General features: G+C 39.3%; 1 protein-coding gene across 1 annotated transcript in view; it reads right to left on the minus strand.

Annotated features, from left to right (window-relative positions):
• The window catches only part of Tmc1 (transmembrane channel like 1), a 141,898-nt gene that overhangs the window by 83,079 nt on the left and 33,218 nt on the right, over positions 1–25,601 (minus strand). Inside the window, exons 5-6 of the mRNA XM_051146932.1 lie at positions 5,644–5,734; positions 3,564–3,645 (exon numbers count right to left, since the gene is read on the minus strand). Coding sequence (XP_051002889.1) covers positions 3,564–3,645; positions 5,644–5,734 — 173 coding nt within the window. The remainder of the gene's footprint in view (positions 1–3,563; positions 3,646–5,643; positions 5,735–25,601) is intronic.

Below are 25,601 nucleotides of genomic sequence, written 5' to 3' on the forward strand. Positions count from 1 at the left end.
CATGGCTTGTTACTTTCCACCCAGTTCAGCTTCAAAGACCAATTTAGAAATATGTCTTTCTAGGCTTGGAAAAGTAATTCCTATGAGATGGTTACTCCGTTCATCAGCTCAGAGAGCATAGTCCTGTGCATCTCATGAGTTCCAGTTGAGACCATAATCTGAAAGCATGCGGTGTGCTGATGACTATGATTAGTACACTGGAATACTACAGAATAGCCATACAGGATGAAATAACTTCCTCAGAGTAAACACCTGAGAAATGATGACACATCCCCCCCCCCCCCCAGCTACAATAAATGTCCACTGACCTGGCAGAAGTGGAACTCCTGCGTGGAAAGGAGGAAGCTTCTAAAAACTTACTCAAAGACAGAAGCTACATGAGCTGGAACCAGGCACGCCTTCTCTCTCAGCTCCACTACAACTGCATTCAACCACTACTGTGCTATATAGGAAGGAAACATATGCCCCAGAGACACACTGCGGATCGGGCGATGTGATGTTGGAAGAGTGTTGGACCCATGGTGCCATTCGGTAAGTCACAGTTAAGGTGGTGGCTGAGAGGAGGCCAGTTCTTCAGAGCTGAGGATAAGGATGGATCCCAGTGAAGAAAGAGGACAACCAAAACAGCAAATTGCGCATCAGAAGGGAACTAGTCCATATTTGGTTAACTGACCAGCTTAGCTCCTTCAAATTTACTGGAGGAGGAAGAAACATAACTGAAGGAGGTATGAGCAGCTCTCGTCACCTCTGTGACACTCCTGATAGCTGATGGACTTTTGTGTAAACAATTCCTGTCATTCCTGTATACTATTCTAATCAATAAAATAATTCCACCACTGTTTGTAAAGCACTAATTAACATGGCATTGCTACTGAAATAGGCTGGAACTTACACCTTCTAGTGTGTTGTAAAAAGAAAGAATTCATTATAGTATGTTTTCTCCCTACCTATACAGATAACAAGTTCCTCATAACACATATCACACCTGATCAAGAAGTGCAGACAAGACCAGAAGGCTAAAACACTGTGCTGAAAGACCCACGGGTGATCTTGGCAAAGTAAGGACTAAGCCAAAGCATTTTCCGTGTAAATTGACTAGGGTCTTTCCTTAAATACATTTTCTAATTTTTAAATTATTTGAAACCATTATCTTATTGTATGTGTTCAGGTCACAGTGCACATGTACGAGTCAAAAGACAGCTCATGGAGCTGGCTCCCTCCTCCGTGTGGGTCCCAAGGACCAAACTTAGGTCATCACCAGGCTGAGTGGTGGTCACCCAGGTCAGCACCAGGCTGAGTGGTGGTCACCCAGGTCAGCACCAGTCTGAGTGGTGGTCACCCAGGTCAGCACCAGGCTGAGTGGTGGTCACCCAGGTCAGCACCAGGCTGAGTGGTGGTCACCCAGGTCAGCACCAGGCTGAGTGGTGGTCACCCAGGTCAGCACCAGGCTGAGTGGTGGTCACCCAGGTCAGCACCAGGCTGAGTGGTGGTCAGCCAGGTCAGCACCAGGCTGAGTGGTGGTCACCCAGGTCATCACCAGGCTGAGTGGTGGTCACCCAGATCAGCACCAGGCTGAGTGGTGGTCACCCAGGTCAGCACCAGGCTGAGTGGTGGTCACCCAGATCAGCACCAGGCTGAGTGGTGGTCACCCAGGTCAGCACCAGGCTGAGTGGTGGTCACCCAGATCAGCACCAGGCTGAGTGGTGGTCACCCAGGTCAGCACCAGGCTGAGTGGTGGTCACCCAGGTCATCACCAGGCTGAGTGGTGGTCAGCCAGGTCAGCACCAGGCTGAGTGGTGGTCAGCCAGGTCAGCACCAGGCTGAGTGGTGGTCACCCAGGTCAGCACCAGGCTGAGTGGTGGTCACCCAGGTCAGCACCAGGCTGAGTGGTGGTCACCCAGGTCAGCACCAGGCTGAGTGGTGGTCACCCAGGTCAGCACCAGGCTGAGTGGTGGTCACCCACTCAGCCATTTTGCAGGTCCCTGATCAGGATCTTAATGTTCCACGCGGTCTGTTTTTTGGGACAAGATTATATAGCTCAGCTGTGCCATTGAAACCCACGGATTCCATAGTATCAATCTTTTCATTTACATGCAACTCCTTCTATTCATACCTAAAGTGAGGCAGACCTTTGGAAAATACATGTGTCATTTTATTCACTGCACATTTGTTGACTGCCAAGTGCGCTCCAGGTGTAAACAAAATAAAATAACTATTTTCATATCTATTAGGAAAAGTAAGCATAAAGCAGAATGAGATTATAGTAAACGATTCACTTTTTAAAATAGAATTTTGAGTAAGGAGAAACACTGAAGGAAACTCTGGCAAGAAAGGCATGCTATGAGGAAAACCTGGAGAGACTTGAAAATCATGAGCTGATACATTTTAATTCACGGCCATTAATGACTGTCATGTAATGAGGCACCCAGAACTGAGAGGCAGACACCTCTAAGCATGCCCAATCACGTTGGTGAAACGGCCATCGGCTGTTTCGTCTTCCTACAGAGCCTCTATATCAATTATGCAATGTTGTTTTCAGCCAGCAGAAAGCTAGCTTCAGATCTGGACACACATGGATAAAAGTCAGATCTTTGCCATAACCCTAGGAACTACACCTGGCAAAACTGTGCTTTTTTTTTTCCCAAATATCTATTTTTCTCTACATATAATATTTTTATAGTACACTGTTTTTTTGTACGATATTTACATTTTTTCTTTTTTTTTTGATATTTACATTTTAATTGTTTTAGTCTATGCAAATGGAACTACACTAAACAAGCTTTTGCCTAAACCTGCTGAGCGCTGCACCAAATGAAGGTCTACTATGAACATAAAGATAGCAAAGTCCTTGTGTTTTTTTCTCCTTTATAAATTTGAATGTGGGATATAAAGACTTCTTGTTTTTAAAAACTGTCATTTTGATTATTGCCTAAAGTTCCAAAGAGTATATATTCACTGCCTTGCCAAAATGGGACAGTGTCATTGTACAAAATACTTCCTTTCCTGCCCAGAATAAAACAAGAAAGTGAAGACTCCAGTTTTGTCCTTGATAAGTGCTCGTACAATGACACATGTGTGCATCCCATGTTGCGCAGAGGTTGTGGCATCTTTAGGAGGAGGAGGTCTAGAGTAAGGAAGTTAAGTCACTAAGAACACAGCATGCAAAGGGCTACAAGACCAAGGCCACACCATGGATCTTATGGTGATCTGTCACAGCCTTGCAACTATCAGGCTACCTTTACCACACAATCCCAATTTTATGTACCAAACCAGCACAGGCTCGGTGCTACAAGGCCAGGTAATTATGTGCTGGGGACTGAACTGGTGAGCCAAAATACATGTTTCACCCTTTAAGCCCATTATCGCAAGTGTTTCATCTCCACTGTCAGCTAACACACAGCTTCCCAATGACACAGTACAGATCTGCCTTGTTGGCTGTGTTGGCAGTTTGGTTGGTCTTTAATTCCCTAAGAATCCCTAAAAGGGGAAAGGTCTGTGAAAAACTTATGAGATTTTATTCTCAGGGAGCTTTCCTTGCCTGCTTAGAGTTGGTGAACACTTACTTTCAATGGCCTTGATTTTGTTCTCCCAGGGGACACAGGCAGCTTTGAAGTTCTCAAAATCACGGAGGAATTTTGCCCATTTCTGAAAACAAAGTCAAACACTAATAAGAGAAAATAGATATTTTGTGTTTCTAGGTGTTTATTCTTCACGGTCCCCCCAAATCACAAGACAGTGGCTTCCAGAGAGCTATCTGGCACCCAATATTGGTGGTTTGTAAAAACAAAGCACAGCAGGATCCACTTCCTTCTCTATTCCCTACCATCCCCACACAACTTAATTAAAAAGGAAATGTTGATTGTTAGACATGCTTATAATCCCAGTTACCTGAAAGACTAACACTCAAGAATAGCAATGCAAGGACAGCCTGAGCAACAATGTCTCACACCAGTTCCAAAACAAACAGAAAAAAATACACAAACACATGCATGCCTGCACACACACCCACTCACATGCGTGCACTCACACACACACACACACACACACACACACATACACACTCAACATGCGTGTGCATTGACATTGATTCTGTTTTAGAGGAGGTACACTGACCACTCAAAAAGATCTATTTATTTTACCAGACAACAATAAAATAAGAATAGTGTTAGTGGGATGATTGACATAAATTCAATATTTTAATATTCAATGCATGAGAAACCAATAGACTTATGAATAAGATCTTTCTCCCTCGAAAGCTTTCCCACGGGTCATTTTGATTCACAATTGTCACTCACATGAGACAGTTCATTTTGATAAAGGAGAATAGTCAACTAAATAGAAAGACAGGATATCAGAAAATAATGAATCCATTTCTCAACAGGTCTTCCTTCTACTCCATAGTGTCGGGCTGCCCATGGTCAAGAGGTCTAAGGAGGCCTGAGAATGAGGCAGGTGGCCTTCCATGTGTGTTTGTGATTACAGGATGGTGTGAGAGCTAGGTAGAAACTACAGGCTTAATCTGAAGCTCAAAAGGTTATTCAAAACTAGGAATAGCCTAAATGCCCATCTTCAGTAGAATATGTAAATTAATAGGTCTTCATACAATGCATAATTTTTTTACTTTTAAACATGAACCCAATCTCATGATGCCCAATCATCCAATAAAGAAGCCAGAAACCAAACTCTGTCACATGCAAGTTTCACCGAATGTATTTAAAGATAAAAGGCAAATAAAGTGAACTATTTTCACTAAATGAAAAAGAAGATCTTAAGGTTTGGGCTGGAGAGATGACTCAGAGATTCAAAGCATGGCGTGTTTTACCAAAGGTCCTGAGTTCAATTCCCAGCAACCACATGGTAGCTCATACTCATCTGCAATGAGATCTGGTGCCCTCTTCTGGCATGCAGACATGCATTCAGGCAGGATACTGTATACGTAATAAATAAATAAACCTTTTTTAAAAAGAAAAGAAACTTTGATTTCCTTGCAAACTTCTCTTTCCATAAAACACACCTTCCTATAATTTATAGAGAGACACTAATAAGACCTATGAACCTCCTTCTCTGCGAGAAAGGTAACTTTATAGTGAATCCAATCTTGTGCTTGGCCACAATAAATGTAAATAAAAGTGAACTTCTTTTCTATATTTCTCCAAAATCCATTTTGTATAAATCTAACTTTTTTATGTTTTATTTTATTTCCAGTGTCTAGTTGATGCCCCTGATAGAAAAGGAAGAAGAGCGTGGGACAGGGTAGGGAGGCTATGGCTTTTAAACTCACAGACATCTGTAAAAAGCCTTAGCCAGAGTCCCTGTCACCGTGAGAACAAGAAAATGGACGGCTGCACAGTCTTACTCCTGGAAGCTGTGAAATCATGCAAATCATAAATGGCATAAAAGTTAAAAATGGTAGAAATTGGTGTTTGCCACCATTTGAAAATTTCAGTCTATCTTAAGGGATAATCCTAAATCCCTTCTCAAATGTTAACACAAAAGATAGAGCATGCACATAGTACATGAGCCTTTGCTGTATGCACGCAAACAGTTAAAACTGGTTTTGTCCCCCAGAACAGACACAGTGTTCTGGCTCTCTCACTTGGGGTCACTGTGACATTGACCAGACCGAGTTGTTAAAAGGCTTACCTTGGCCATCATCATCTTAAATGCAAACCACTTCTTTCCTTTTCCTTTCCCAAGAGCCCCTTCATTTTCACTCACAAATTTCTTTGCTTCCCTGAGAAAAGAAAATAAGAGGTAGGTAGATAGGGGTTGACCTACAATTAGGAGATATGTAATTTTGATAGGTTTTCTATCTTCTTTCTTCTAGACTCTCCATGCCCATAGCAACTGAACCTAAGTTGTATTTTATAACCAAGGGACTTTCAGGGTTCTTTATACAAATGTATAGTACATTGAGCGTATTTCCTTTTCCTCGTGCACTCTGGTTGTACCCTTCCCTCGCATATACCCCCTCTGAATACCTACATAGTGACACTTCCAACTTCATGTCAAAAATTTGTGCATGATCTTAGGTATCTTTGTAAAAATCTATAACCCAGAGACACTTAATGCATGTTTACTTTTATTTTAATTCTGGACAGGAAAAGTAATTATTTTTTAATCTTGCTTATTAATCACCTAGAGTTATCAAAAGCCTGGGGACGGATGTGTGCCAAGTGTCAAAAGGCAGAATCCTCTTTTTTCTCATTCCCAACATATGTAAAATTAAACCTGAGGTTTGTGTCAGGTTCTGGGAACCAGATTTTTCACCTTGAATTTTTCCCTTAAAAAATAATTTATTTAAAATAAAGAAAGGAAGAAAAAGAAAACAAGGAAGAGTTAAGGACAAGTTGACCTGGTATTTAATTTTATGAGAGCAATTATGGCTTAAAGCACAAAAGTCACACTCCAAAAACAGATGGATTTCAGGAGAGGGAAAGGAGGAGTTTGGGTCTCAAATTCAGAAAAGAATTTAAATTTAACTCTGATTTAAAAAAAAATTTTTTTAATTTAAACTTGAAATTTAAATCATGACTCCCAAATAGTAATACATTTTCAGGACCCACATCAGTGTCCATTTAAAAAGCACACTAATTAATCAGAACAAACGTGAACATGTTAGATACACATGTTTTTGATTGTTGTTAGGAACTGAATGTTTGCCCCTCCCACCCCACCCTGTCAATATAATCCCCAGTGTGTCACCATAAGGAGTGGTCACCTTCATGATGTTGCAGTCCTGCATCACTGAACAACAGCAAGGCTGTGTTGTCATAGGGACACATTCTGAAGAGGTATGTGTTGAGAAATGCCTCGCTAGTCAACTTTGTGTTTGTCCAAAAGTCATAGTGCACAAACCTACATGCTGACAATGCCACATGGTGATGATGTCATTTTATGGGACACCACGGTGTCTGAGGACATCATATCACACAGAAAATGACTACTTAGGGTGAAGGAATTGCTGTCTCGCAGTCAGAATTAGCAACCTCTGTCCACCTTGTGAGGATAGAAGTTTGGAAAAGCACAACTAGTTGGTTATCTGTACCTGGAAGGATGCGACTGTATCCAGCCAATAGAACAGGAAGAAGTAAGTGCTAGTTGCTTTTCTACCCAGTCTCAATTCTATCAGCCCTACCTAGGTAACATAGTCACTTTGTTGTTGTCTGTTCCAGAGAAAGAACTTTACAATTTGAGGTGGCCCTGGCTTCTCTTCTCTGAGGGATTAGGGAATGTGTGATCCAGTGGACACGTGTCTCTCTAGACAAAGCGAAGGACAACTCAAACGGGTTGTCAATCTGAAGGTGCAGTGTGACGGTCAGTTGGGTGGCCCTCAAAGGCTAGTGTTGCAAATAGAACCCTTCGTATATTACTATGAACACACTACCACACAGAGTACATCTTTTAAGATGGAGTTAGAGAAGGGTTTTTGTGTAAGATGTTCCTTAGTATCCATGCCAAGCCCAGACTCTTATGTTATACAGTGATCAAAACCACAAAACACTAGCCGTAGCTATCTTATCTGAGATGGGAATGGTCCTTCCTTATACACTTGTGGGCAAGTGCTCACCTATAGTCTGGCATGCAAACACAGTCACCATGGTGAAGTTTCTTCAGTCAACAAAAAAAACACCCAAAGTCATTCGTGAAGAGCAAGCCATTTGTTTCCCCGGTGTGCTGATCTTGACTATGCAAGATGCTCAATAAAATGATGTAAAGCTGGCTGTAAAATTGTATCTAATGGTTATATTTTCCACATTCACAAATATTAAGGACACTAATTCCCAGGTCTTACATTGTGCCTTTTATAATTATTATTCCCTGAAATTTAATTGCCAATGTCCTAGAAGAGTTACTGGCCTAGCTTTGTCAAACACTCTAATATTTGGCATGACCTCTGTGTTGGGAAGATTGATTGAAAGATAATTTCTGAAGCAGTCAAGACGTATTTAATAAAGCAGCATAAAATATTATAAACTGAGAGATCTCGTGACTCACTTTCCAGACCTGTGCAACAAAGAGAGCATTGAATTTAGTACCACTACGCAGATGTTAAGGCAGAAACAAGGGCAGTACCCAGTGCACAGTTTGTAAAATGCTCAACCAGAGGCTCTGCAATGCAGATGAGGCTCCCCTAGTTCTAAACAGCCTCCGGGTCTGACTCCATGGGCTTACCTATGCTTATGATGCTTTCTGTGCCCATGCTCAGGAGTCCTGCTTTTCAAATGTACATACACATCCTCAGGATCCCCTATTGGCTTGGTCAGAGTCTGGCACAAGATCCTTGTTACTACAGGACTTTGAATAGGTCAGGATTCCCCAAACAATATCCTTTACTCCTTTCCAAGGGGGTTGCAGGAACAAGATGAGATACTGATGTTGGAAGTATTAAAGCATTTCCAAGCACTAAAATTTGTTCTAATGTTACTGATATACCATGGACCAATAAGCAAAACATGAATGTTGGCTTTGCTTATTTGTAATTTTATTAATGAGAAACACTGGGTAAGTATAGGAAAGCATATTTATTAATGTCAAAATACATCACATTTCACAACTATGAAGCAACAACCATATTAAAAACTGCTCCCATATGCAAGCTCCAAGTCCTTCTCAAACCATCCTGGCATATGTACTGTAGCACTCATATATTTCTTAACCACTAACCCATGTGGAATACTAATGCCATTTTCTCAAATTTCTTTTCTTCTTTTTCTTTTTAACGTCACCGTAAATGTGTCCAAATAATTGTGTTGCATCTATGGGTTCCTTATAAAGCTCATGGTGTTTATTCTTCAAGATCATATACTGACGTGAGCTTTTGAGGGAACTCATATCTTGTATCATAACAGAACTGATTCAGTTATATGACATCAAGAACTTCTAAAACTAAAAATTGTAATAAATGTAAGAGTTATCACACTATTACTTACTATAATAAACACATATAGAAAATTACAAATTCTTGGTAGTAAAATCAGAATTTGTTATTCAATGTAACAAAACGGCCACTGCATAAGCGTGCTGTTACTGCCAATGGTCAACTGTCACGTGTTGTTCAAGGTTGTTGAAAGGGAATTTTGGAAACAAGGAGGTTTTTTCTTGTCTCCTCCAAAACCCTTTGTTCTCGGGCTACTTGGCCCCTAGCTCTTTAATGAAGAAAAAACAAAAAACAAACAAACAAACCACCAAGAGTAAAGGCCATTAGAAACATTGCATCCTTGGGAAAAACTAAAAGGTTAATTTTCTAAAACAGGTTATGTGTGTCTCTGCTATTAAAAAAAAATACCTTCTGTGGGAGAAAGAGGCCAAGAGCTCATCCATGGAGAGAAAGGTCAATCTGGAACTCCACTTGATTTCCTCAGCTTCTCCACTTGATTGCTGCTGGATGTTTCTAAATCTGATGGGATGATGTTAACTTTGCTTGCTCTCTCAACCAGGCTAATGTAGGTCGACTTTTCTGCTGGGTGCTGCTCACCTATCTCCTGCTTCTCCCTGCTGCTATTTGTTCATTTATTTTTACTTGCTAGATACTTGACCTCACTCATTCAAAACAAAAAGTCCAACTGTCAGAGATTGTTCTCCTAACTATATATCCAGGACTGTAGATACTCGATTTTTATTATGAATCACATTCAGTTTATCTTGATGTATTTAGAATGCTTTCTCCATGAATGGACCATTAGAAAGCATGTCTTACTGATAACAGGTCAGAAGTATGGGAAAATGGCTATTCTCTAGTAAGGGGCATGGGGTCTGTCTCTGACATGAGCTCTCTTGCCAGCTTTTCATCACTTCTACCTGGCAGGACTGCCTTGCCAGGCCACATGGGGAGAGGACAAGCTCAGCCCTGATAGGACTTAATGAGCTGGCGTGGATGGGAAGGGAGGGTTCCCCTTTTCTGAGGAATATGGGAGGGGGTGGAGGGAGAGGGATAGAGGGGAGACTGAGAGGTGAGGAAGGATGTGGCTATGACCTAGATGTAAAGTGAATAAACAAATAAATAAATTTAAAAGCAAAGAAAAAAGGAAATATAAATTGAAAGCCTATCTTATTTTAGACATCAAGATATCTAAACTTTGCTCAAACATTAAAAATATAGCTTTAAAAAAGGCTGAAGATGCTTGTGATCTCTGAAGGTTACAGACTAGTAAGGTAGTACAAAATTAATTTTTGTGTCTCTGAGTTTGTGTGGGAAAATGATACACAACATCTTGAAATTATGTAATTGTTCTCAGAATAACTCTTATTTTCTTGGGCTGTCTGTTCAGAAGAGGTCTTTCTGAGGAGATGGCAGGTGACTTGACTGATGACAGGGGTGCCTGCAGAACATCTAAGCAAAGAGAGGACCTAGCAGAGTGTTAGAGGCATCAACAGCCTTGATGAGGAAGAAGAATGGTTTTGAGAAACAAATGGTTGCTATGGGAGAAGGCTAAGCCAAGAATGGGCATACAAGTGTAAAGAATAATCAATATGTGGTTGAATTTAGTTATTACAAGGAAAAATAATGGACCAAATAAGCACAATAAAAATCCTGGTGATATCAGAGAGAAAGAAAGAAAGAAAGAGAGAAAGAAAGAAAGAAAGAAAGAAAGAAAGAAAGAGAGAAAGAAAGAAAATAGATATTCTACTCTCTATTTGGGCCAAGGTTTTTAATTGTGCAAGTGGATAATTATGCTAATTTTATGAATTGATGAACATTAAATGAGTAAAACTTTAGAGAGAAGGAAGTCAATATTACAACCAAATTATAATGATTGCTAAATTAATGCCCAAACCATTTAATAATATAGAACCATATTTGTGTGACATTAATAAAGATTTTAGTTACCAAAGATACATTTTTGTTTAACTACTTAAGTTTTTATTAAGTTATTGGTAGATTTTTTTAACTTAAGTATAGTATTAAGTTTGTCTTTCAGTTACCATCTGTGGTTATTTGAATGGGAAATGTACCCCAGAGGTCATTCATCTAAACACTTGGTCTCCAGCTGTGTTATGTTTGGTGTAATTTTGGGGTTAAGATATTTTTAGGTCTAGATAGATGTTTTAAGTTGATAGAGATGAAATATGATAGATACTAACTTACATTCAGAATTTTAAATGCACCAAGATAGGAAAGATGTTTTCTTCAAGGTTGTCAAGTGCAAATGGCCAAAACACTATGAATATAACACTTATGTAATTCCTGATTGTTTCGTGGTTCTTCTTGCTGTAGGTAGTTTATTGTATATATGTGTAATATTATAAATGTATATATTTAAAAAGAAAAAAATTAAAATTAATAGAAAAAAGAAGCAGGTGGATCACTGTGAGTTCGAGGCCAGCCTGGTCTACAAAGTGAGTCCAGGGTAGCTAAGGCTACACAGAGAAACCCTGTCTTGAAAAACAAAAAAAAATAAAGAAATAAATAAATAAAATAAGACAAAATTAGCCTTCAAAGGTAAACCATAAATATGTACTGGTTGTAAACCATCTAAATGGCTGACAGAAAGATGGGTGTCACACCCTTTAATTGCTTTCAACAAATGCCATCTACCAAGACTGTACCCTGGTCTCTGGGTCTACGAGCCCTGGTACAGCGTGCTCTGCACTCTGGACTGTAACTCCAGCCCTTGGGATAAATAATTGAGTATGGTCTGTTTAATGACAATAATACCTGGCCTCATCATTCATTTATCAGCCCCTTGTGATAGTAATTAGAATAATAAGGTTTCATGGGCTTTCAATAATGCTTTCACAGTTAGCTGAAAGAGCACACTTTGGCCTAACTTACAAAACAGGTAATTTACCTACAGCATACAATACCACCCTGAGTACACAGAAGAGTCGGGACATGCTATTCTGTCTTTGACGTGTTCTCACCCCTGAAATATTTCCCCTTTGAGTAAAGTTAAGTTGACTTTTCTTTCCTCTTGTTTTCAGTTCAATGGTTTAGAGAAGCAACCAATTTCTTGCTCAGATAAATGGCAGACATTTCAAAATCGGTGTTTAGGCTAAGTACAATCAAAATTTCTGCTCATGAATACTTCCCAGTGATGGAGTCAGAAAAATAGAAGGTCTTTTGATAATAAGTACCAACATTTCAAAAATAATTAACCAAATTATCTACAAAACTCAGACTTTCCTGAAATATTTCTGAGTAATTAAAACAGAATAACAGAAGAAGTATTTTCATGCAGCCAAAAGACCATAGGCTTCCTAGATAACATATCTCCATAATTAGGTTGGTATAATTATTTAAGTTACCCTAATATTTGAAGTAATGAGTCGATGCATGTGTTATTTTAAAGGGGATTCTAATGAAATTAACAAAGATAGTGAGGACGCTCGATTGCTTCCTCTGCAAAGTGGAAATGGCAATGAGGGTACTTTTTAGGCTTTCCATATGTTTTAAAGGCAATAGGAGATGCTTGGTTTAGTTCATGACAGCCAGCATATGCACTATAAAATAGTAACTGTGATTAACAACAGTTTACAAACATAGTTGTCTTTCACTCCAATTCCCTAAAACATAGTATAGCACAGTGCATACAAGTGAGTTTCAACTTATTCTAATTGAATGAGTTAACATTGGTGAGAGCACTGGATGGCCATTGAGCTCTGTTTTCTGGATGCCTGCACCTTGACATCACTGTTGGGTCTTTACCAGGTCCTAGGCCAGTGTCTTTGCCACCTCAGAGCGCCTAAGTCATATTATCTAGGAATGAGTATGAACAAGTATGAACATTGTTCAGTATCCCAAACAATTCCAATGTATAGGATAGGGGCAACCGCTGGTATTGAATCAAATATACTCATTTGGCTGAGTCCACCTATAAAAGGTCTTCATATGGATAGATTAATTTTCAGAGAACTGAGAGGAAAAACTGTTGTATATGAGTCATTGTTTTGATGTGCTCACAGGTGAGCAATGCTCTGACTATTCTGAGTCTTCTTAATGACATTTGTGATTTATTTTCAAGTCACTGGTTCACTATCTCGTCGACCACCTGATAGCATGAAGCAAAAATGAAAAAAAAAAAAAAAGAATTCATATGCGTGCGTATAACTTCTAAGCTTGTGTATTTGGCTTACTTTGGTGTAATTTTAAGTAAATACCACTTGACATTTAAAATATATACATTTCAGTGGGTCACTGTAAGATGTAAGAGTAACAGCTAGAGGTTAGTGCATCAATAGGCTAGAAAAATGTTCTGCTGGGCTGGAGAAATGACTCAGAGGTTGAGAGCACTGGTTGACCTTCTAGAGGTCCTGAGTTCCATTCCCAGCAACCACATGGTGGCTCACAACTGTCTATAATGAGATCTGGTGCCTTCTACTGGCATGCAGGTAGAACACTGTATACTAGATAGATAGATAGATAGATAGATAGATAGATAGATAGATAGATTTTTTTTCTAAGTGTTTTGCTGTTCACAGGGCTGGAGTCCTGGTTATGGTTCCTGTGTTAGCCTATAACTCTAGTTCTGAGCAACCCATGACCTCCTGTGGCTTCAATGGGCACCTGTACCCACATGTGTCTTAGTCAGGGTATTTATTGCTATGAAGAGACACCACGGCCAAGGCAATTCTTATAAAAGAAAACATTTAATTGAGGCTTGCTTACAGGTTCAGAGGTTTAGTTCCTTATTGTTGTGGCAGGAACTGTGGCGCCATGGCAAGCAGACATGGTGCTGGAGAGATAGTTGAATGAGCTACATCTGAATTGGCAGGCAAGAGCCAGAAGAGCGTGACTGGGCCTGGCTTTAACATCTAAAACCTCCAACTCCAGCACCAGCAAGACACTTTCTCCAACAAAGAAGGCACATCTCCTCAAAGTGCCGCTCCCTAGGAGTCTGTGGGGACCATTCTCTTAACAAAAAAATATTAAAAAAAAAAAGATCATCATATAAAAGAATGGCAGAGAAACATGAGAAAACGTACCCATGTGGATGTCATAAAGAACATGGTTGGGGAAGGTTGGGCTCCAAGTAAAGTATAGAGCCTACACCAAAAAACCACATGTGATACAAACAGGAGAGGTGAGAGGCCTATGCTTGAGGGCTTTTTACCTTAGCTCACTAGCCTACTGCTCTTCTCCAGAGTTCTTTCTTTTTTTCCATAAACTGTTTCTATTTCTTTTTAAAATTATTTTATTATATTTCTTTTTTAACATATATATTTATATTATTATACAGGAATAAGATAAACTACATACAGCAGGAAGAACCATGAGAAAATCATGAGTTATATGAATGTTACATTCATAGTGATTTGGCCATTTGCATTTGTCAAGCCCGAAGCAACCATCCTTCTTACTTTGTTGGGTCCAAGTTTCTGAATGAAATTCAATATCTATCATATCTCATCTCTAGTAACTTAAATCATATATCTTGATCTAAAAATATCTTATCCCCTAACCAACTAAACTTGATTGTAAGACTAAAATATCTGTTCTTCAACCCCATCAGAGACTCCAGAAGGAATGAAAGTTAAATGCCTGAGTGAACCAGAGGTGCAAGTTATCAGCTTCCAAAATGAAAAAAATGACTAAGACAGTTTATTGCCTGAACAGTCACCCAACACTCTCTATAGTGTTGGAGCCTCATCTTTGGCTTTCCAGCCCATTATCTCTGCCAGACATATTTGATAGGCAGGAACTATTGAGGACTTGCTTACTTGTAGGTAAGGAGATAGGAGCTGAAAAGAAAGAAAGGGGGATATAGAAATATAGAGGGAGGATAAAACAAAAGGTAAACAATTGAACCTATTTCTTAACTCAAGGCCTTAATTGTTACTCACAAAGAAGGTTATTTTTAATTCATTGGTATAGAATTTTGTATATTGGTACAAATCATGGTTCATGTCAAATAATAGTCTAATTTTATCACAAGAGTATATATGCTAGGTCAAACAGATAGACACGATTCTCTAGATATATAAGGTAAAATAGTTAAGTAAGATCATCAAAAACCTCAGAGACCTACAGAACATGGCATTTAAACATGTTCTCCGGGCGGATCTGGGCCCAGGGGTCCTGCTCAAACTATGGCACCAGCCAAGGAAAATACATGCAGTAAACTTCGAACCCCTACCCAGATCTCCCCAATGGACAGGACATTCTTCACAGTTGAGTGAAGAGTGGCGTCTGACTTTCACACAAACTCTGGTGCCCCATATTTGACCATGTCCCCTGGATGGGGAGGCCTGGTGGTACTCAGAGGAAGGATAGCAGCCTACCAAGAAGAGACTTGATACCCTATGAGCATATACAGGGGGAAGGAGGTCCCCCTCAGTCACAGTCATAGGGGAAGGGAGTAAGGGGAAAATGGGAGGGAGGGAGGAATGAGAGGGTACAAGGGATGGGATAACAATTGAGATATAATATGAATAAATTAATAAACTATATTTAAAAATAAAAATAATAAATAAATATGTTCTCATTATCCTAAAGGTTCTTTGACAAGACAAGTTAACTCCTGGCAACACCCAGCCTATCTCAAAGATGATCAACATCAAAGAACCTCCTTATGGAGTTGGTTTCGAATGTGGCAAACCAGCTACTGGGCAAAATGTCCTCATTCCTGCCACAGATAGAATTCTGCCTAAAAACAGGCAAAGCTTAGTTGCAGGCAGAGTCCACAGCCGAACTCTGCCAAGGTAAACTGTCTCTATTTCTACTTATAACCATAGGCCCTGGTGCAGCCTCTGCCCAGGATTCAAGAATTTGGAATTTGATGCCTTCTGAATTCAGGTCCACAGCCTGGAGCTACCCAGGTTTTTTGTTTGTTTTGTTTTTCTTTTAATTTTTCTCCTATTGGATATTGGGCAAAAGCCTTAACAGGCTTTTCACTGTTTCTCTGAAGCTCCCCACCCTTCATCCTCTGCCTTCAGTCAAGCAGCTGCATGCTGATCTCTGTTGCTGAACACACCTTCTCTCTGTGACCTTAACCCATGATTCTTTCTCTCCTGTCTCTCTCCTCCCTACAGCTGAGCTTCACAGCTTGCCTGATCTGCTGTGTTTCTCTGAAACTGACAAAACTGCCCTCAAGCATTCGCCTTAGTTCTTCTTAAAATGAGGCTTAGAACCCTAAAAAGGAAACCTGGATTCCATAGTAGAGCCATGATCCTTCTCATCTTTATTAGGGACTTCTGAGTGGTCTGCCATTGTACAGAACTATCCTCTCAGTCAGGCTCTCATATTCAGTTCTGTTGGATCTCTTTGCAAAGGCTTGACACAGCTAGGAATATTGACTACTGAGGATTATCAACCTTCCCTCCTCCAAGGAGTGCACAGGGAAGTTTGTGGACATCTCACCAGAGTATCCAGCCACCACTCACAACCAGTCGTGTGCAATTCTATCTTATCAGAAAGTGGCCTAGGGATTTGGGAGACCAAGGAGAGAATGTAAGTTGGAAATAGGAAGGGCAGTATTTGCCATCCTGGCAACTGCAGGGAAGCCTTCATCCATGCTTGGTAAGGCTTTCCAGGTGTGGCTCTTATGAAGCAGGAACATCTGCACCCCCCGTAAGCAAACTCCAGCCTCGGCTCTATAAGGAAACCCAATAAACTCGTTGGTTCCCAGAGAATTATGCCTCTCCTTTGTCATTGGGACCTTAGGAAGAAAGAAGATACTGCTTATGTCTCCCTAAGGGAAGAAATTTTAGTAACATCTGTATATAAAAGGGTTTTAAAGTACGTTTTTTTCTCCTCTACCACTAATAAAACTTATGAAAATGTGATACAAAGCCTAAGCTGACCAGATTTTTATCAGATTCAAAGTTATTACAAGAGAAATACTTCAAATTTGAGATAGATGGTTTTGTTCCCTGGGTGTGCTGGTTAGCTCTTTGTCAATTTGACACAAGTTAGGGTCATCTGGAGAGAGAGAACCTCAAATGAGAAAATGCCTCGATCAGATTGGCCTGCAGACAAATCTGTGGGAGCATTTTCTTGGTTAATGATTGATATAAAAGTCCCTAGTCTACTATGAGCAGTGCTGACCCTGGGCTGATGGTCCTGGGTTGCATAACAAAGCAGGCTGGACAAGCCAAGGGAAACAAGCTAGTAAGCAGCATTCCTTCTCAATTTATTTCAGTTCCTGCCTCCAGATGCCTTCCCTTGACTTCCTGCCCTAACATCCCTCTGTGATGGACTATAACCTGGGAGTTGTAAGATGAAATAAACCCTTTTCTCCCCGAGTGGTTTTTGGTTATGGTGTTTATCTCAGCAATCAAAAGCAAACTGAGACACTGAGTCTCTAAAACAATTTTCAGGACTGGCATAAGAGTCAAAGGAAAATTCAAATTTTACTTGTACCACGAAGAGCAGCCAAGTATCTCAGGGCAACTTGAGATGAAGTAAGGCAGTAAAAACAGAGGTAGATTTTTGTGTGTAATATTTTAAATATAGCAGATAATCTTTCTACTTGCAATTAAGTCTTCTTAATTCCACTCTGTACCTAATTAAGATTCAATTTATATATTCCAAAAAATTCTTTGTATTAACAGTAGCAGGGAACAGAGCAGCATACATTCTTCCCCTGAAACTAAGATCCTATACTGGGTTTCTTTAGAAAAAAATACCAAATAATTGTTAAGACTATACTATTGTCAGCAGGAGAAACTGAAAGATAACAGATTCCAATGCCCCAAAATATGTTGCTTAAGTATATCCCATATTATGCAAAAGTATTCTAAAATGTGCCAGAAAAGTATTGGGATATTTTTCTCTGTCTCTACAGCACAATTCCAACCAGATTGATTGACATTTAGTATGAAAAATTCTATGGTGGTGATTTTATAAACATCTCATTATATAGTTTTGTTGAGTTGTATAAGGTTTTATGTCTATTGCTGCTGCTGCTCTGACCTTTCTTTTAATGAGCCCCTTGAAGATCATAAAAGCAACCTTATGACCTAAAGGTTAGGAGGTGTGGGGCTATGGAGCACTGGATGAAGTTCTACACATCTGGAGATGCCTCAGCTAGCTATCATGGAGCTGGTGTTTAAACAGAAATCAAGTTTAATGAGAATGTGACCTTGATGCCACACATGAATCTTGGAATCTGAAGTGTTTGAGATGAAGACAGAAGTTAAGCTCAATGAAGACATTACCTTAACTGATCTCATCAGCAAAGCTGTTTCTAAGGGTAGGGTTTGTGTTCCCCTTCACAGTGAGATACTCCCAGCAGCACATTCTGTCCTTCCCACCAGGCAAGAGTAAGACCACTTCCACATTTTGGGGGTCAAATTTGAAGCAAGCTTTATTAAATACTGGCCAGGTCCATACCTGGAATTCCCAGAATATGGTGCCGAATTATATTAAAGGCAAAACCCACAAGGCCATGGACTTCCCATCTTGGTGCAGTCAGGAGCAAACGTACTTCCTAATGTATTTCCTGCTTTTGTATTGCCTATGTACCACCTGCCTACATGTGATCAAGCACATCCTGTGCAGTTGGGACAACCAAGCTTGTTTATAGATGTGAGCATGTGGCTTGTCATTGTCCATGAACAGCAGTTCCAACATTCCAGGAAGTTATCTGTCCTTGGGCAAGTGAGACTTACAGGCTAGAGGTGGTTTGGTTTTGGTTTTGGTTTTTGTTTTTTGTCTTAAGCACAGTAATTTAAACTTAAAACATAATGCTAATCATCACAATACTTGAATTACTACAAAGAAGGTTGACTCAAAATTCTGGTCAAGACATTTACTTCGTGTGTGTGTGTGTGTGTGTGTGTGTGTGTCTGTGTGTGTGTCTGTGTGTGTGTCTGTATGTGTGTCTGTGTGTGTGTCTGTGTGTGTGTCTGTGTGTGTGTCTGTGAAGCATTCAGTGAATGCAGAGAGACGCCAGTAGAGGACATCACAGATTCTCTGACCCTGGAATCACAAGCAGATGACCCATTCAATACAGGTGCTGGGAACTGAACTCAGGCCTTCTAGCAGAGCAGCAAGAACTCTTAACTGCAGGGTCACCTCTCTAGTCCCCTATTTTGTTTCTGTCATCATTTCCTTCTTATTTATCTATCTACAGTGTGTTTTGTGTTTGAAAAAAAAAATATTCTTAAACTCTGGAGAAGCCTTTCTGTATCCTAAACTATAGTAAGGAGAATGGGATATAGGCCTATAAATTGTGCAAGGTCTGTGGGGCGGTGGTGGTGCATGCCTTTTATCCTAGCACTCGGGAGGCAGAGGCAGGTGGATCCCTGCGAGTTTGAAGCCAGCCTGGTCTACAATGTGAGTCCAGGACAGCCAAGGCTTCACAGAGAAACCCTGTCTCGGGGTGGGGTGGAGGTGGGGGGTGAGAAAAGAAAAAAGAAAAAAAAAAAAAAAAAACCAAGAGTGATGGGTAGCCAGGCGTGGCAGTGCATGCCTTTAATCCCAGCACTTGGGAGGCAGAGGCAGGTGGATCTCTGTGAGTTTGAGTCCACCCTGGTCTACAAAGTGAGTCCAGAACAGCCAAGGCTACACAGAGAAACCCTGTCATGAAAAACCAAAAGAAAAAAAAAGAGTGCAGGGTCAAGAACAATGCAGTTTAAAGGTTGTGGGGTACAGTAGACACTGTAGATAATAAGTCAACTAGAAAGCATGAGGCTGGTAGAATTTTGAGTAGGAAGCATAGGCATTCCAGGCATTGGAATGCAGAATTTCTCTAACAAAGATCGTATTTCCACCATGAGAGACACCCATCTATAATCTTGGATTAATATTCTTATATTACCACTCAATTGTTTACAAGACCGTGAACATGGCTTGGAAAACAAATGTGCTTATTCTGCCTCAAGCATGTGCTTTCTAATTGAGCATCTTTTTTCATGAGCTCTGAATACTGTGAAACAAAAGACTTCTCAGGATGCTGCCTGTGAATAAGAAGCACTCTGCTTTGAAAGGCAAAAGGAAAATGCTTCACCACAATACCTATGTGTTCCTATGTCATCTTCTTAAACATTTGAAAGAGTTAAGATTTTCTTTTTTTCAAATTGTGCAGTGATATCTGGGACTGTTGGATCTAAATTGTTCCAACAGAAATTTCCATTATCTGTTAGAACTGTGTGTTCTGTAGTTTGATCCATGAGTAGACAAGCAATTTAGAATGGTATTTTCAAAAGCATGGTAAACCAATTCATTCTGCAAGTAATCAGGACTGCCTGGCAAATCTGATTGCTCGCCATGTGACAAAGCCAGAATGGCAGGCCATCCTCTGTACTAGAAACAAATCTTAGATAAGGTCATCCACAGAGTACATTACGCTCCTATGTGGGCTAGTCTTTCTGATGAATTGACTTGGAATATTACTATTTCACAGCGTCCTTCCGCGGCTTCCCACCTAAACTATGCTGACCCCTGTGACCAAGTGCTTGTCATGAAATACAATAAGAGTACTTGCAAAGATATAAAAATCAATCTGTAGGTCATAAATTCTCAGGTGAATATCACAGTGCCTGTGTGAGTATGTTATATATAATATATAAAAGTATATATGCAAGCCCACGTATATTGTGACAGTCATCATCAATACAACTACTTGAAAGCAGTGATTCATCTTATTTACATTTTTCTAATTTGGGGGGAGGCAAGTTGAGACAGGGTTTTTCTCTGTAGATTTGTAGGCCAGTCTGGCCTCTAACTCACAGAGGAGTGACTGCCTCTGCCGCCCTGAGTGCATGGATTACAGCTGTGCACCACCACACTTGTAAGTGTGTCTTAATAAAGCATAACCATTGTTTCCTTTACTAAAGACCCCAAAATAGTATAGCACTTGCCATTGCTTCATCTCTGTTATAAAGATAGACCCAAAAACGCCTTAGTTGTTCTCTTATTGTAAACTAAATTTTATCTACAAATATATGACTTACCTGAGGTCAGTATGATATTTTCCAAAACCAGCAAAAACTTATTTTTCTGATTATTTGCACTTTGTGCTTCTCAGGAGTACATTTGCTTTCTGTCTACTGTTAACGTATTAGATCAGATATATTCAAAGTCATTTCTAGATAATCTTAAGTGATAACTAATGCGTCTTGTTTTATCACCTTTCAATTTAACATTATGTTTATAGCCTAATAAAAGTTGTGAAAACTAGCTGTTACATCTAAACTGCTGAATAATATAAGTCCACTTCATCGAGTTTCATCAAAACTTGTTAAAAGGTAACAAGCTCTTAAATGATAAGGAAACTGAACTACTGTGTTTTATTATACATCATACAATGACAGATAAGGTTATAAGAAAAAGAGTCCTATAAATTACAATCATGATGATTGTGGATATAGCTTAGTGATAGAACATATGTTTAGCACACACAGTCCCTATATTCCATCCACAGTATTGAAACTACATGAAAGCAACCACACTTTTATTTATCTGCAAGAAAACTTTAGGACTTTTTTATCCCTAACATTTATTATTCATTATCATTAAGTAGTGCTACATAAAAACCCTGCTTATCTGAAGTTCATAGTCCTTTTGTTAGCTATGGATAAAGCAATACACTCTTTTAAACTTTGGATAAGTAAATGTGGCAATTATTGAATAAGGTTTATTGCCAACAATCTTAGGAAATACCCTTGAACACTAGCAGATCGTAGAGTCAGTTGTCCATTGGGGCAGAGCTTTTGACTGATTTAACTAGGCCACGTGCCTGAGATTTCAAGGCAGGGACAATAGCAATGATCACCTGTACCACTTTCCCAAGGAAATAGGAGCAGCATCCCTGGACCACCTTAGAACAATTCTCATCTAACACAATGATAAGACCACCTGTCCGTCACTGTGGTCTGACGGTGTAGTGGACATAAGGAAGGTGAATCTTGATGCAAAGGTTCCTAGTAGGTCAAAGTCTATTGATAATGCATTTCAAAGCTCATCTTTGCAAAGAAAATTTTATAAAACATGTAAGTATCAAAGGGGAAAAGTATTCCCTTTGTTGTAATTTTGTTGTAATTATTATTCCTCTTAATAAATAGCCTCCAAGAGAGAATTTAAAAGTATTTTAAAAGAATTAGTAAAATTAACCACAGTGATTTGTTAAGCACTCACAATAATGCCAATAGTACAAAAAAAAAAAAAAAAAAAAAAAAAAGGTTAAATTCTCATGCTAAATTACTGGGGTTTTTTTCTTAACCATAGTATATGAGGGCTATGCTACTTATTCATTGGACAGATACATTCTGATTCAGTAGCAATGAAGCTGGTTATTGACACAAGTGAATTCTAATATAAATAGTAAGAGATTTCTAATATTAATCTGGAACTAATTTCTCTCAATAAAATATTTTCTCCTTTGATTTTATAAAGAATGAAAAAAGAGAATGTAAAGCCAACTAGAGAAAGGCAAATGATGCACAATAAGCAATTTGAAAGAAAATTCTAGAATACAAAATGAAAGCCTTTATTAGAGAATAAGTAATCAAGGAATAAGTAATCACAGATGAAAAAATATAAAAAGATAAAACACACACAAATATTATAACAACAAAATAACAGGAACCAGGAAACACTGTTCATTGCTTCCTCTCAACATCAGTGGTCTCTTTTCCAATGAAAAGACACAGACAACAGAATGGATGATAAAACAAAGCTGTTCTTCTGCTGCGTCCAAGAAATACACTTTAGGCCAGGTATGGTGGTGCATGCCTTTAATCCCAGCACTCCAGAGGCAGAGGCAGGTGAATCTCTGTGAATTCAAGGCAAGCCTGATCTATAAAATGAGTCCAGGATAGCCAGGACAAGCACTATAAGAGAAACACTGTCACACACACACACACACACACACCAGAGAGAGAGAGAGAGTCGGGAGAGAGAGAGAGAGAGAGAGAGAGAGAGAGAAGAGAGAGAGAGAGAAAAGAATACACTTTAACATCAAGAATACACATATTCCAGGTTAAAAAAAAAAAAAGTGAAAAAAAAGTATTCCAAGAAAACGGACCTAAGAAGCAAGCTGGCATAGTCATTTTAATATCTGACAAAATAAGCTTCAAAACAAAACTAATCAGAAGAGATAAGAAAGGATAGTACATACACATCAACAGAAAAATCCACCAAGAGGACATAGCACTTCTTAAAATCTATGCATCAAAAACAGGGGCGCCCACATTTGTTAAAAACAAAAACAATCCCAGCACTTGGGAGGCAGAGGCAGGTGGATCGCATGTGAGTTGGAGGCCAGCCTGGTCTACAAAGTGAGTCCAGGGCAGCCAAAGCTACACAGAGAAACCCTGTCTCACAAAAACCAAAAAAAAAACAAATACAAAAAAATCAAAACAAACAAAAAAATACCAGTATAGCTTAAATCACATGTTGACCCTCACACAGATATAGCATTCCTACAGTTACAATCACACATTGATCTACACACACTAATAGTGTGAGACTACTCTCTACTAACTCCCTACTCTAACCAACAAACAGGCCATCCAAACAAAAACTTGTTTGAAAAACAATGAGAAAAAATATAAAGAATAAATAAAGCAAAGAGTTTATTCTTGAAGAAAAATCAACAAATTTGACAAACTCTTATCCAAGTTAAAAGTCAGGGAGAGAATATCAAAATTAATAAAATTCGAGATGGAAAGGGGACATAATATATTTTGGGGAAATAAAGAAAATCATAAAGACATACTTTAAAATCTGTACTCCACCAAACTGGAAAATCTCGGGGGGGGGGGGGGAAATGGATAATTTTCTCAATACATACCACTTACCAAAGTTAAATCAAGATCAGATAAACAAATTAAACAGATCTATAGCCCCTACTGGAATTAGAGCAATAATGGAAAGTTTACCAACAAACAAAAAGCCCAGATGGTTTTAGCAAAGAATTCTATCAGACTTTCAAAAGAGAGCTCATGCTAACACTCCTCAAATTATTCCACAGAATAGAAGCAGGAACAAACAAAAAGAAACAGAAAGAAGCCGGGTGTGGTGGCGCATGCCCTTAATCCCAGCACTCAGGAGGTAGAGACAGGTGGATCACTGTGAGTTCAAGGCCAGCCTGGTCTGCAAAGTGAGTGAGTCTAGGACACCCAAGGCTACACAGAGAAACCCTGTATCAAAAAGAAAGAAAGAAAGAAAGAAAGAAAGAAAGAAAGAAAGAAAGAAAGAAGGAAAGAAAGAAAGAAAGAAACAGAAAGAACATTACCCAGTTTATTTTATTAGGCTACAGTTACCTTGATACCCAAACCACATAAAGACCCAACAAAGAAAGAGATTACAAACCAAATTCCCTTATTAACATACACGTAAATATTCTCAATAAGTAACTTGCAAAACAAACCCAAAAACACATCAAAAAGATTGTTCACCATGATTAAGTAGGGTTCATCCCAGAGATACAGGAATGGTTCAACAAACATAAAATGATAAATATAATCCACCATATAAATAAAGTGAAAGACAAAAAAAGATCACCTCATTTGCCAGAGAAAAGGCCTGACAACCAACATGCCTTCATGATGAAAAGCCTGGAAAGATTCGGGATACAAAGGATAAAGGGAGCAACAGAAAACAATAGCATCAACTTAAATGGAGAGACACTCAAACCAATTCCACTAGAACCAAGGCCAAGACAAGATTGTCAACTTGCTCCATGTTTATTCAATATAGAACTTGAAGGCTTAGAAAGAGCAATAAGATAATTGATGGAAATCAAGGGCAAAGTAACTGGAAAGAAAGGAGTCACAGTATGTTTGCAGATGATATGACAGTATACATGAGTGACCCTAAATATTCCACCAGGAAACTTGTACAGCTTATAAACACTTTCAGCAAAGCAGCTCGATACAAAAATAAACTCTTTTACAAAATCAGTAACATTTCTATATACAAATGGGAGACTGAAAAAGAAATCAGGGAAATGGCACCTTTTATAATTGCCTCAAATAATATAAAATATCTTGGGGGTAACTCTGGCCAAGACTATAGGTTGCTCTCCAGAATTTGACAGTGAGGCCGCACTGCTGAACACAACATTGACCATAGAGAAATTGAGCTGGTGCCTTATGTATACCCTCTGTCATGAAGTGATTGTGTCTTTGTCATAGGAAGTCACTCTGCGCACTGCCAAAATAGAAATGTAACCACCAAGTCAGTCGCAAACCACATGATCTACAATGGTGCTCTGCCTGCAAGGTAGGCTAGGGCGGTGGTGGCACAGATCTTGTGGGAGTAACCAACCAATATTTAATTTAATATTTAATATTCACAACAGTAAATAATACACAACACTGCTTGGGTGGTAACAAACCTGAGACTAGCTGGCCTAGGGACCTAGAGTAAAGTCAAATACTACTGGTCTAAAAAAAATATTTTTTTAATAAATAAATAAATTTAAAAGGCTAGCAATAAAATTATTCCTAATAACATTCTGCTATTCTCAGAGATGAGTGCTTTGCTCCCCCATCATCAGAGAAGTTTCCTTCTGCCATAATGGAATCAAATACAGAGACCCACAGTCAAGCATTAAGAAGAGAGTGAGGGGCCTTGGACATCGTAGGTGGGATGTCTCCACCCAACCACTCCCCTCAGGGTTTAGGGAACCCTTTGGGAGAGGTGGAAAGAGTTTAGGAACCTTGAGGAGATGGAGGGCATCAAGAAAACAAGGCCGTCTAAATCAACATGA

The sequence above is a fragment of the Acomys russatus genome, chromosome 5 (genome assembly GCF_903995435.1).
Source record: "Acomys russatus chromosome 5, mAcoRus1.1, whole genome shotgun sequence".
Classification (NCBI taxonomy): domain Eukaryota; kingdom Metazoa; phylum Chordata; class Mammalia; order Rodentia; family Muridae; genus Acomys; species Acomys russatus.